Raw genomic sequence first — 13,636 nt, forward strand, 5'->3', positions numbered from 1 at the left:
CCATCTCCATATGAACTCTGCCTACACGGTCATGTACCCCTTAGCTACACGACCGTGTACGTACATGAGGAAATCTGAGATCAAGTATAGGCTAGCTACACAGTCGTGTACCCATCAGCACACGGCCGTGTACGTGTGCGCAAAAGATAATTTTATTTTTATTATTTAATGCTTATTTCTAGGAAAGTATAAATAGGGGTTTTAACCCTATTTTAAAACATCGAATTTTTATTATAGTTTTTTCTATTCTACGTTGTTTTGTGAGAGAACACATAGAACTCCATTGAAGCATTCATCTTAATTCGATTTCAAGTATTTCTCTTTCATCTTTAATCTCTTTAATTTTCTACTATTATTATGTTTTCTTTAATTAATTGTTTTGCTATTTCTATCATCATGTGTGAGTAGTTTCATAATCTAGGGTTAGGTTGAACCCTAATATGGATTAATGTGTTATTTGATTCCCAATCCCCAGTTTAATTAATTTATAATTCCTCTTTGTTAGGGTTGGTTTTATTATTAGTAATTAACTAGAAATAGTATTATTGAATGTAATTGGGTTTACAACGAAAGTTGATTCTTAATTGATTTTAGAACCCTAATTAAAAGTAAGAGCTTTTATGCATGAAAATAGCTAATTGTTCTTGCTAGGACTTATAAGATGCCATTCTCAATGTCTTTAATATGTATGATTCCATGAAAATAGGTATGATTGCATGTTAGGGAAGCTATTAGTTGATCGAAAGAAACTCTTAGTATTGTTTCAGGGAGCATCTGTCCTGTGTAATATTTATTGATTTAATTGAGGGAAAGGGATTGTTCTATTGCATTGATTCATATTAGTGGGGATACTTAATCTTAGATGTCTTTAGTACTTGATTAATTCATTATAATATTTCTCGTTGCTTAATAGTTCGTAATTGTTCTAGTATAGATTTCTCGATATTGATTGGTTGCTTGCTTAGTATTAATTTCAGTCTGTTTAATTAGTTAGTCCTTAGTCTCTTGGGATTCGACCCCTACTTGCTCAACTACATAGTAGAGTCAGTTCGGTTTTTTTGTTAGGTACGCGACACGCCGATCAGATTTTGGCACTGTTGCCAGGGACTAACGGTTTCATTCTAGTTACTTGTGATTCGTTTTTACTAAGCATATATTTTGTTTCTTCAGCTTTTGTCCCTTGTATCTTTGATCTCCTGTTTTAATTTCTTTTGTTGCATGCAAACTCGAAATTCAGGTTCAGAAGATTTAGCACCTTTTGATTTTGAGATCGAAGCTACTACAAGAAGACGTAGAGGTGGAAGAAGGAGAAATCGAAATAAGAGAAACATGGTCGACCTAGGAACAAAATCTATTTTGGAGTATGGTATTCCTAATACAACAACCAGATTCTTCTCTAATATCCACCTGTCATCGCTCAGAGCTTTGAATTAAAGCCTCAGTTCATACAATTCATCTCTAGTGATTCTTTTGCGGGATCACCGAGTGATTGCCCTGTGACTCACATAGACAGTTTCTTGGAGAAATGTTACACTATGAAGCTCAATGGTGTCACTGATGATGCTATTAGACTACGCCTTTTCCCTTTTTCACTATGGGATATAGCAAGGGAGTGGTTACGAGATGAAGGTATTGGTTCCTTTAATACGTGGGACAAGCTTGTCAAGGCCTTCCTAGTCAAATTTTTGGGGCAAGAGAAAACTGCAACATTAAGGAATGAGCTATCTACCTTCCATCAATCCAATGACGAATCCCTATATGAGGCATGGAGAAGGTTTAAGCGATTACAGAGACAATGCCCTCACCATGGTATTCCAGAGTGGATGTTGATCCAAACATTTTATAATGGTTTGACCCATGAGTTTCGCATATACATTGACGCTACGTCCGGAGGCTCTATCATGACTAAGAACCCAACCGATGCGAAAGATTTGATTGAGAAGATGGCGGCCAATGATAATTACCATCTAGGGGGACGAAATGCTACCAACAGAGGTAATAAACATGATGTTGATGCTCTTACTATGTTAACTAGTTATATGCAGGCATTAACTCACAAAGTCAATCAACTCCAAGCCGGGTCTTCTCAACCCTCGATGGAAACTTGTCAAATATGTAGAACACAAGGCCATACTGCACAAGAGTGTCAACTCAATTATGATGGAATGACTATTGAGCAAGCTAATGCCTTCTATTCTACGACCTCCACAAGGCCATTTGATGAAGGGTGGAGAAATCATTAAGGGTTCTCATACATGAACAATCAGGCTCAAGTGAATCCTCAACCACTACCTTCTTTCCAAGAAAGGGCACCTTTCAATCATCAATACACCCAACAACCACCACCCCAAACCTCAACATATGATCTTGAATCAATTATGAAGGCTTTTACTACTTCCAAAATTCAACAACAAGAGCTTATATCAAAGTAATTTGAGCTACAGGAAAAGAAAAATGAATACTTTGAAAACTCAATCCAATTGCTTACCGCTCAAAATAAGAGGATAGAAACTCATCTTTTTCAGCTTTCAAAACAAGTAATTCATCTAACAACTCTTCAAGATCAAGAAAAAGTCCAAAAGAAACAATGCAATGCCATTTTCGTGAAGAGAGATGAATTGACTACAAGAGGATTAGAAGAGAAAATGTGTAATGTGGAGTCAATAACAGAGAACCGTGAGAAAGAAGGTCCCAAATATGTTTCTCCATAGGCCTATGAGGAACCAGTGCCTTTCCCGCAAAGGTTATCAAAAGCCGTGCTCGATAAGAATTTTGGGAAGTACTCTGAGACTCTTAAGAAGGTATATGCTACCATTCCTTTTTCCGATCTTGTAATTCAAATGCCTCAATTTGCAAAATTTGTGAAGGGTATTCTAGATCATAATCACAATGATAAGGAATTAGAAAGTTTGGTAGTAAAGGAGCAATGTTCTAATCTTCTACATGATAGCCTACCACCTAAATTGCATGATCCTAGTAGTTTTACTATCCCTTGCATGATAAATGAAACATATTTTGATATGGTCTTGTGTAATCTAGGTGCTAGTGTTAATTTAATGCCTTCTTCAGTGTATTACAAATTAGGTCTTAAAAACCTTAAACATTCCCTCGTGTCTCTTCACATGGCTGACAGGACTGTTAGGCTCCCTAACGATATAGTTGGAGATGTATTAGTTAGGGTTGGTGAACTTGTTTTTCCTGTTGACTTTGTTGTAATGGACATGAAAGAAGACCATAAGATCCTGATTATCTTTCTTGCTACAAGTCAAGCTTTAATAGATATTCCTAAAGGACAAGTGACTATTAGAGCTCAGGATAAACAAGTTGTGTTTTAGCTTTTCAATGACCATAATCTTACTTTTGATGGTGGTACTTGTTTGAGAATTGATGCTACTAACCCTTTGGTTGATAAGTGTGTTTCTAATAGAAATCTTGTGAACAAAAATGATTATATTCCACCACATGATGGATTTAACTACATCAAAATAAGCTCGGATACAAAGCACATCAACTCTAATTTTAAGGAGTTGTTTAGAGGTGGATATATTAATGAGCAATACCACGGAGTATCTTCTCCGTGTGGTGACACAGGTTGAGCAACTAAAGAGGGGTCGAGCTAAAGACCTTAAACAAGCGCTAAATGGGAGGCAACCCATTCCCTTTTTAGTTTATTTTCCCTTTATTTTCTTTTTCTTGTTTTTGTTTTTTTTAGTGTCTTGGGGATATGATGCGACGTTATTTTGAGAGTGGTCCCAGCTCCACCCTTAGGTATGATCCCTCCTCTTCTAGTAGGGCCTAGTTTTCTCTTTCCTTTTCTTGTTCTTATTGATATATGTTCACATTGAGGACAATGTGAAGTTTAGCTTGGGGGAGAGATTATTTTTTGCTTTGGCTTGTTTTTTTTAGCGTATTTATACGATTATGCCTCGATGACGATATGTAATATATGTGTGATTTTAAAAATTGAAAAACTTGTTTTTGAAAACCCATTCACTGATTGGCTTGGGATTGAAATTGTTTGTGGCTAGAATGGTCTCCTCGCTCGACCAATATGGATAGTTTGAGTACCTATGTGAGACTTTTGAGCCATTATTGACTGGTACATCTTATTTCAGTCATTCTTTTCATGTGTTTTAGATTTTCCTTCCTGTAATTTGATTCTTGGATTTGCTTTGCGATTATTTGAGACTTTATGATGCAATGTGGAAGAGTGATTGAAGTTCCTCTTAGATAATTAGAGCCAAAACTTTTTAGGTGTTTGATGCTTATTCTATTTTCTTTTTATTTTACATTAACTCTTAGGATGAACTAATTTAAGCCATGATTTCCCTTCTTTAACGCCTTACATTTTATGCCTTAGAGCCTTTTTGTAGGTTTATTTGATGGAGAATCAATGTATTAGTTACGCCCTGTTGAGTTGTGTTTGGAAAATAAAAGAGAAAGAAAAAAAGAAGTTAGAAAAAAAGAGCAAAAATGAAAAATTCGGGAAAATAAGTTTGTGTATGCTCTAAGTTTCAAAGAAAAAAAATAAGTTGAAAAAAAAATGAGAAAATGACATGAGAATTCGAGTTGGAAATCCATGAAGAAGAAAGAAAGGCAATATTCGTCATGGAAATCTACGTTGTCTTGTGAAGAAAAGTGAGAACAGGGGCATGCGTGTATGTTGTCCGGAGGATATAAGGTTGGTTTGAACCCAACATTTGGCTATGTAGTGGGATTAGGATTTTTGTTATTTTTTAGCACCACATTCCCAAATGATATCGTCTAACCCCATATAACCAAGCCTACCCTTTATTTAGGATCTCATGACTTCCGTATTTGCATCATCTTTACAAGTGGAGAAAATCTATTAGCAAATTTAAAGAGGATGATTCCATGAAGTCGACGTGCATAATTGCAATTAGGATGAGTGATTTCTTATTCTAACCCTTGTAAACACATGAGTGGCTTGTTTGTTTTATTTTGCACAACTAAAGTGAGATGCTATTCATATATGACTGAGTTGGTTAGGGGAGATGTGTGGGAAGATTGGTTGTCAATTCCAAGTGCATGGCGTTTATGGTGGTTTTATAATCAATGACTTGCATATTTTGTTTTTCACTTGGTTTTAATTCGTTGGCACATGTATTCTTGCCCGAGGGGCTATGTAACTCTCCTTGTGTTCTATGATTCAATGCTTAAGGACAAGCATTGGTCTAGCTTGGAGGAGTTTGATAAGTCGATATTATACCATTATTTTTGGGCTATTTTGAATGCGTTTACTATAGAATTTCAACATATAGTTCGTGTTTCTACATGTTTTATCCAAGTTGGACTCGATTTCTTCTATTTTGGTTGTTTGGTTGTGATGTTGTGATTTCAAGATGAAGTAGAACACTTGGAGTGATGATTAACATGCTATGACATTTTGAGATAGATTAGTGAACTTCATAAGAAGATTTGTAAGTCATGAGAAGTTATGTATCGGAGTGCTAGATGATGATAACGCTACATGGCCATGTACCATATACTACATGGTCGTGTGACTCTTCCGTCCATGCTTTCATGCTACATGACCGTGTACCATGGGCTACACGGTCGTGTAATGCCATCTCCATATGAACTCTGCCTACACGGTCATGTACCCCTTAGCTACACGACCGTGTACGTACATGAGGAAATCTAAGATCAAGTATAGGCTAACTACACAGTCGTGTACCCATCAGCACACGGCCGTGTACATGTACGCAAAAGACAATTTTATTTTTATTATTTAATGCTTATTTTTAGGAAAGTATAAATAGGGCTTTTAACCCTATTTTAAAACATCGAGTTTTTATTATAGCTTTTTCTATTCTACGTTGTTTTGTGAGAGAACACATAGAACTCTATTGAAGCATTCATCTTAATTCGATTTCAAGTAATTCTCTTTCATCTTTAATCTCTTTAATTTTCTACTATTATTATGTTTTCTTTAATTAATTGTTTTGTTATTTCTATCATCATGTGTGAGTAGTTTCATAATCTAGGGTTAGGTTGAACTCTAATATGGATTAATGTGTTATTTAATTCCCAATCCCCAATTTAATTAATTTATAATTCCTCTTTGTTAGGGTTGGTTTTATTATTAGTAATTAACTAGAAATAGTGTTATTGAATGTAATTGGGTTTACAACGAAAGTTGATTCTTAATTGATTTTAGAACCCTAATTAAAAGTAAGAGCTTTTATGCATGAAAATAGTTAATTGTTCTTGCTAGGACATATAGGATGTCATTCTCAATGTCTTTAATATGTATGATTCCATGACAATAGGTATGATTGCATGTTTGGGAAGCTATTAGTTGATCGAAAGAAACTCTTAGTATTGTTTCAGGGAGAATCTATCCTGTGGAATATTTATTGATTTAATTGAGGGAAAGGGATTGTTTTATTGCATTGATTCATATTAATGGGGATACTTAATCTTAGATGTCTTTAGTTCTTGATTAATTCATTATTATAATTTTCGTTGCTTGATAGTTCGTAATTGTTCTAGTATAGATTTCTCGATATTGATTGGTTACCTGCTTAGTATTAATTTGAGTCTGTTTAATTAGTTAGTCCTTAGTCTCTTGGGATTCGACCCCTACTTGCTTAACCGCATAGTAGAGTTAGTTCAGTTATTTTTGTTAGGTACGCGACATGCCTATCATGAAACCACCGCCAACGCTCAACCTCTCACTTTTCCCGAATATGATGGTCCCTCACTATTATCAGACGACCTCTTACCACAGATCCCTTTCTCACTCTCAATTAGTTGGTCTTCTCTAACGGTCTCTCAACACTGCTCGTCGTCCGATTCCTTTCTTATTCTTTAATTTGTTTCTAATTTAGAATTTGGAACACTAGTGTATGGATTTGTTGTTAGGTTTTGATTTTGCTTGAATTTTAAACAGTGGTGTATGCATTTACTTGTGAGGTTTTGATTTTCCTTAAATTTCGAGTAGTGGTGTTTAAGTTTACTTGTTTAGTTTTTATTTTTATTTTATTTCTAGTATAGAGATTTTCTTGTTTGGTTTTATTTTTTTGTTTTTTTTTTTAATTTCAGTTCGGTTTGGATTAGATTGGATTGAATCCATATCCGATTTGGATTCGGTTTGGTGCAAAATCCAAATCGAATACCGAACTTCACCCTTAATGTTTGTACCACTAACGGAGAATTTGTGTATATGTACAAATGTGTGTTATGTACGAAATATTTTGTTTAAGGTAATTTTATAGTCTATTGTTGACTATGACTTACTAATGTAGGTATTACTTTAAAGATCATTTGTACAAATATACCCAGTAAAAAAAATTACCATCTAATTTATCAAATTGAGAAAGTTGGATTAGATCACGTGCCACAACATATATGTTCAGCTTTGATAAGATGAACCACGTATAACTCACTCCAAACTTTTTCTTAAAAGAAGGCTATTGAGTAATATACCGCTAATATATTTTTGGAAAATATTTTAAATGTTATATCTACAACCTTTAGAAGTGGATATCCTCCACTATTCCAGGTTTAACGTATATGCTTCTCCCAATTATTGAAATTATTACTCAACCATAACAAAAAATTTAAAACACTTATACACACACATTTATACCGGCGCCAACCCTATGGATTGGATAAGGGGACTACAACACTAAAAAAACTATGTGTTTGTATTTGTTGATATTATAATGTCTATATTTAATGATATTTGAAAGGCACTTGCAACACTAACATATTAATTATCTGTTTGTAGATATTATCAAATACATTATTCACATTTTAATATCATAAATAGTAATTCATGTGTTTGAAATATCAACAAATACAAACAAATATATGTACGATATTACAAACACATGTACTTATGTGATTGTAATATCGTACATATGTGTTAATATTATATACACATATGCACACATATACATACTTTTTTAAATATTTATTTGTGTATATGGATTTGATATTATAATGTACTATGTGCATATGTGTAATTGATAATATAAGGTGTATATGTGTATGCAGTTTCAACAAACACCAATATAGATGCATACTTTTATAATGTGTAATTGTGTAATTTACAATATAATGTGTATATATGTATGTAATTTCAAGAAATAATAATATAAATACATACTTTTATAGTGTTTATTTATGCATATTCACATGAACACAGATTTGTATATGTGCGTTAGGGGTGGTTATTGGGCGGTTCAGTGTGGTTCATTAGCAAGGTGGGTCAATGTGGGTCAAATAGAAATAGTTAGTGGATTAGGGTCATGTTAGGGTCAATGCAGGTCAGGGTCAGGTCAAGGTCGGTGTAAAAATAAAGCGGGTCATTATAGTTCTTTACCCACTTAATTTACATATATCCCTTCTTATGTAAACAATGAACAATTTTTTTTTTCTCGAGTTCTTTGAAATTATTGAAGAAATGCATTTCCCATTAATCTACATCATATCATAGCTTGATTTCAATTAATCAATTATCAAAGTTAGTGAAGTGTTATCACCAAGTCAAAAGTGGCATATTAATGTCTTTAAAAAAGGCATCTGACAGATGAAATAGTATCTCAAATTCTTTGTGTTTGCTGCTCCGAATTAGGTTATGAAATATTCAATTAATCATGATTTTGTCTAATTCATCGAAAGCTACGAATGATAATGCATTGTCATATTGGGATCTTAATCTCTTCTTTTGGTCACGATATAAATCATCAATCCATGAAAAAATAAGAACCCTAACCCCTAAAATTCCAACAAAATACAACAATGTGAATTCTAAATCAAAATAAAATGCGCAAACATACCACTAGAATTACGCTAACATACGATGTAAAATTGATATCCGATAAACTGCTTCAATGGAGGAGACTGAACTGAGAAGACGCTTCAATGGAGGAGACAGTGTAAGCTCTTCTTTTGATACTGATTTTGGATTATGTACGAGTATTATTTTCATTGTTCTTATTGGTTACCTATTAGATTTTCTTTTGAATATTGGGCTCTAATTGAATAACCTATAAAAGCCCTGCCCATTAAAATTAAAAGGGTCAAAACCCTTTAATTATAAGCCCGACCCTTTTGCCATTGGGTAGCCTGTCCAATAACCAGGCCTAATGTGTGTATGCATATTAATTTGAAATATCAACAAATGGTATTTGTCGATGCGTTAGTGTAGGCGTCGCTTGAAGTGCGCCTACATTAAGCATGTGTGAATACGCTTGGCATTCTTAGAAAGTGGGAATTGATATATACGATTAGGGACAAAGCAAAGTAGGGAGCCGCCAACAAGTTTTTAAGAAACTTGTAAACCGTTCACGGATTATAAAAGACAACCACGATTAAGGGACAACAATAGGTAACAACGATTGACACGTGAAGGTTACACCCCATTCATAATCCATGACATTACTAACTCCATATGGTTCGGAACCACGAAAGCAGGATTGGGGATGATGGTACGAAAGGAGTCATGGAGTCACATTCGCCCGTATTAGCCTCTACTCGATTGTTATAGTGAAAAGTGATTCCTGCGATCTCAAAGGCATACAAACAAAATATTCAATTCGCTCCAAACTATTATTAGGCTAAATTGATTTAATATTAATGCAACACATGATTCTAAAATATTAGTGATCACTTTAATTAATAACAAGATTAAAAAAGGAACCTAAACCGGTTGTTCAAATTATCTTATTAAGCGTGATATTCAATTACATATTCCCTTTAAACATGTAATATGGTGATCAATAAATATAATAAAATTAACATTAATATTAGAAGCAATTCAACAATAATCCAACAATTAATATATGACAAACATAATAACAATCGTTAGAAAAATAATAGAAATAAAAGGAACATGATTCCTTACTTTGATTTTGTTTGCTTACAACTACAAAATAATAAACGCGTTAGTAACTTCAAGGATATTAATAAAACAATAATTAAAATTAGATTAAATAAATTTGATTTGGGGCCAAACCCTCAAACAGTACTACCTTTCACGCCTTGGTTTAAGGATGGAACCTCGGGTAAAGTTTGGACTCCTTGGAGTGCTTAAGGGAAGTAGTGTGAGACAATAGGGTAGGCTAATGTTTAGGCTAGAGCACAGAAGAGAGAATAGAGAATTATTTGAAGGAGGGGGGTATTTATATAGGAAATGAATATGGGGATGCACGGAACCCTATAGCTGCAGATAAACCCTAATTTGGGCGCCGCGACACGGCATGTCTGCAGCAACACGGCAACGGGCACCGTGTCACGATATTATCTACCATGGCGCAGCACAGATTTTTGCCCTAGATACGTCCAAATTGATAAAGCGAGTGAAGAGTTGTTCGCGGAGAGTACATAGAAAAATCTTGTGTCACTGTATGTGTACTGTGACAAGGCAAAGGACACCATGACACGCCCTAGCCTGTCCACCGTGGCACGGTATAACACACCGTGTCGCGGTGTACAGTTTTCCAGAATTGCATCCAGGTTCATAGGCGCGTGAGAAAAAAATGCGGAAAAGACGTGGGAAAGCACTGTGACATAGTAAAAATTACCGTGTCACGGTACCAGGCACCGTGCCACGTCAGATGTTGCCATGACGCGGCATTTTAGCTGTTGCGCGGTATTTCCAATTTTTTTATGCATTTTTAAAACTATGATAACTTTTGATCCGTAATTTGGAATAAGGAATATCATACATCTTTGGAAATATTATCAATTCTACTTTCCAAACCAATTGGAATCAGGTCAAAATCACTTGTAAATTTTATGATATGGCTGTTTTAGTGAAAGGGTGTCGGTTTTAGGCCGAGTTTAGTGTTTGGCTCATATCTTCTTCATTTTAAATCGGAATTAGGCTTATGATATATCGTTGGAAAGATTTTTGAAAGGCCTATCTAACCAAATAATAATTGGATCAAAATTATATAGCCACGAAATCAGATCAGCTCGGTTTTGTGATGTGGATACGAAAAGAGGAAAACAAGTTATGGTGTGGGGAAATAGGCTAAGAATTAGGTTGGTTTATGAAATATGTTGAATAGAAATATGGAATAAGAACTTCAATGATTAAATACTCAACCTGACTAATAATGGCGGGGAAAGGTTGTTTATTATGGGTTTGGTTTCGGGGAGACATTTTTAGATGTCTATAGAAGCCCCCACTTTGACTGAGTTTGTAGAAACGTCAATTTCGAAAATGATAGTCAAAGTAGTCGATTGGGACGGAGAATGATTTAAGACGTTTTGCATTCCTAAATCACTCCATATACGTCGATTTCTGCAGAAAAATGTTAGTTCCACATATAAAAGAGTAAAGGGATAGAGTGCTTATCTGACACCAGTGTGTCGGTGACAAATATGTTCGATAGTATCTGACACTAGTGTATCGGGGGCAAATGAGTTCGGCAGCTTTCTAAGCTTGAATAAATCCACCGGATAAAGATTGTTGTGATATAATCGCTGAATTCTTCGCCTCGAGAGGTGGCAACTGATGAGCGTCGTTTATGGCGCTCAAAGTAATAAGATTTAGGTTCATTTTCTTTATTTTCTTTCATCATTTTCATATAATTCTTTTAGTTTTATTTGATTTTCCATTTTTTATAATTCGCTTCTGTTCTCGATTGGTTTTTACGAGTTTTTCATATTTTTAGTTGATAATTCATAATTTTAGTGTTAGCTTTACCTTGCTACGCTTCCTCTCTTTGTTTTATTTGTGTTTTGTAGGTGAATAATCAAGTCAATTTGCTCATTTTGGGACTGCTATGTTCGCGGGCATCATCTCGAGTGCACTGATGATGGGGATGCTCGGGAGCGCGGAGTTTGATCAAGCAAGCGAAGGAGCCAAAGCCTATGCATCGCACAGGGGTGCGCGCGCGGCACAGGGGTGCGTTCGCGCATACCCAGCTGTGCGCGCGCGCGGCTGGGTTGTGCGTGCGCACGGCCTGTGCGGCCCTCTTCGCTCAATTTTTCTTATTTATAGATTTTAACTTTCTTTTTGAAGGACGACATAACTTGGTACTAAAGAGAGAATTTTTCCAGAAATAGTAGAGAGAGAAAGTAGAGAGAGAAGCTTAAGATTTACTTGTTTGTACTTGAATTTGATCTTAGATTTCAATTTAATTTTGAAATTCCTTCTTCAATTCAATGAATGATTGTAAGATTTCTTTCCCTTGATTTACTTTTAATGCAATTCCTTCTAGTTTCTTGGATTTTGATTGAGATTATATTCCTTGTATTAGAAATTGTTGATTGATTGATTTTCTTTTGATTTAGCTTTGAATGAATATGAATTTGATTGAATTTGTTTTGTTTCTTAATTCCACCATGTTTAGTGAGTAGATTAGTTGCTAGGGAGAAGGGGAAGCATGCTTGATTGATGATTTTTGCTAGTTGATGATGTTAAATTGATTTGAATGGTGCAATTAAATTGGTTGACATAGTTGTGCATGTGATTAATTAGATTAGGAGTGATCAACCTATAAGATTAATCTAGATTGCATTGCAAATTTCAATGACATGAACCCTTGATTTGGGAATTGCTTTAATTGATTGAATTTGATTGTGATTTTCCTAGCTAGCCATTCACAGTGATCCCTAGCTTAGCTTATAGGAGATAGCCCTTGAATTCTTTTGATTGCAACTATTGTTTGTCCTTTGCAATGTTTGAATTGATTGAGTGATCTTTCAATTAGCATAATCATTGAGCTTGCATGTGGAACCCATATCCCTAGTGTTTAGTATATTGAATTTCTTGATTCATCTAGATTTCTTGATACCTTAGTTACCAACCGCATCTTCCGCAAACTTCAAAGTAGCTTGACCTAGGCTATAGCTTACACCTATTCATTCCCTTGGGTTCGACCCTTGACTTACCATATACTCGTATTAGGTTGGTCGAGTGTTTATAAATTTTCTTTGACTCTAGGAAAAGGTAGAGGACGACCTACATTTTCCTCGTGTCGAAAATGGCGTCGTTGCCGAGGAATGATATTGGTGCTTTGTTATAGTTGTTGAATCTATTTCACCATTAATTGAAAATACAAAAAGATTTTCTTTAAGGCTACATTTGTAGCCGTGCTACAAACCATTTCTTTTGAGATTTTATGCATAGAGCACGAGATCATTCACTAGTGCCATTTGATCCGGAAATTGAGAGAACTATTGCAAGGTTGAGGAGTGTTAGACGATCTTTGAGCCCTAGCATTTCAAGTGAAAAAGAGCCACCACAAGAAGAACAAGCAAGAATGGGAGAAAATCCGAGAGTGGCATTGAAAGAATTGGGGATTCCCGGTGCATATATATTTGAGAGTGGGATTGCTCCACCTACAACACCGGCGAATGATTTTGAAATAAGACCGGCAATGATCACTTTGATAGAGAGGCGACAATTTAGTGGGGCCAAGCATGAAAGCCCACTAAACCATCTTAAGGAGTTCGAGAAGTATTGTAATACTATCAAGGTGAACAGAATTTCCCAGGAATTCATCCGCCTCAAGCTCTTTCCCTTTTCTCTCATAGGTCGTGCTTTGGAATGGCTAGACGGAGGTAAAGCCGAATTCTCTAAGGACATGGGACGAGGTCACCAAGGAATTTCTATCCCGTTTCTATCCTCAAAAGAAAACGGCGGAAGCTA

The 13,636-nt window shown here is 35.3% G+C and overlaps 1 protein-coding gene and 1 non-coding gene across 2 annotated transcripts; one reads left to right on the forward strand and one right to left on the reverse strand.

Annotated features, from left to right (window-relative positions):
• Window positions 1-1,706: 1,706 nt before the first annotated feature.
• On the reverse strand, window positions 1,707-1,813 carry LOC145573351 (small nucleolar RNA R71). Its single transcript, XR_014097398.1, has one exon. It is a non-coding gene; the product is annotated as a small nucleolar RNA R71 (small nucleolar RNA).
• Window positions 1,814-2,840: 1,027 nt separating this feature from the next.
• On the forward strand, window positions 2,841-3,335 carry LOC145571142 (uncharacterized). The gene has a single exon (XM_081630222.1). The coding sequence runs from the start codon at window positions 2,841-2,843 to the stop codon at window positions 3,333-3,335; it is 495 nt and encodes a 164-aa protein (XP_081486348.1).
• Window positions 3,336-13,636: the final 10,301 nt, after the last annotated feature.

This window comes from Chenopodium album, chromosome 12 (assembly GCF_948465745.1).
Source record: "Chenopodium album chromosome 12, dcCheAlbu1.1, whole genome shotgun sequence".
NCBI lineage: Eukaryota > Viridiplantae > Streptophyta > Magnoliopsida > Caryophyllales > Amaranthaceae > Chenopodium > Chenopodium album.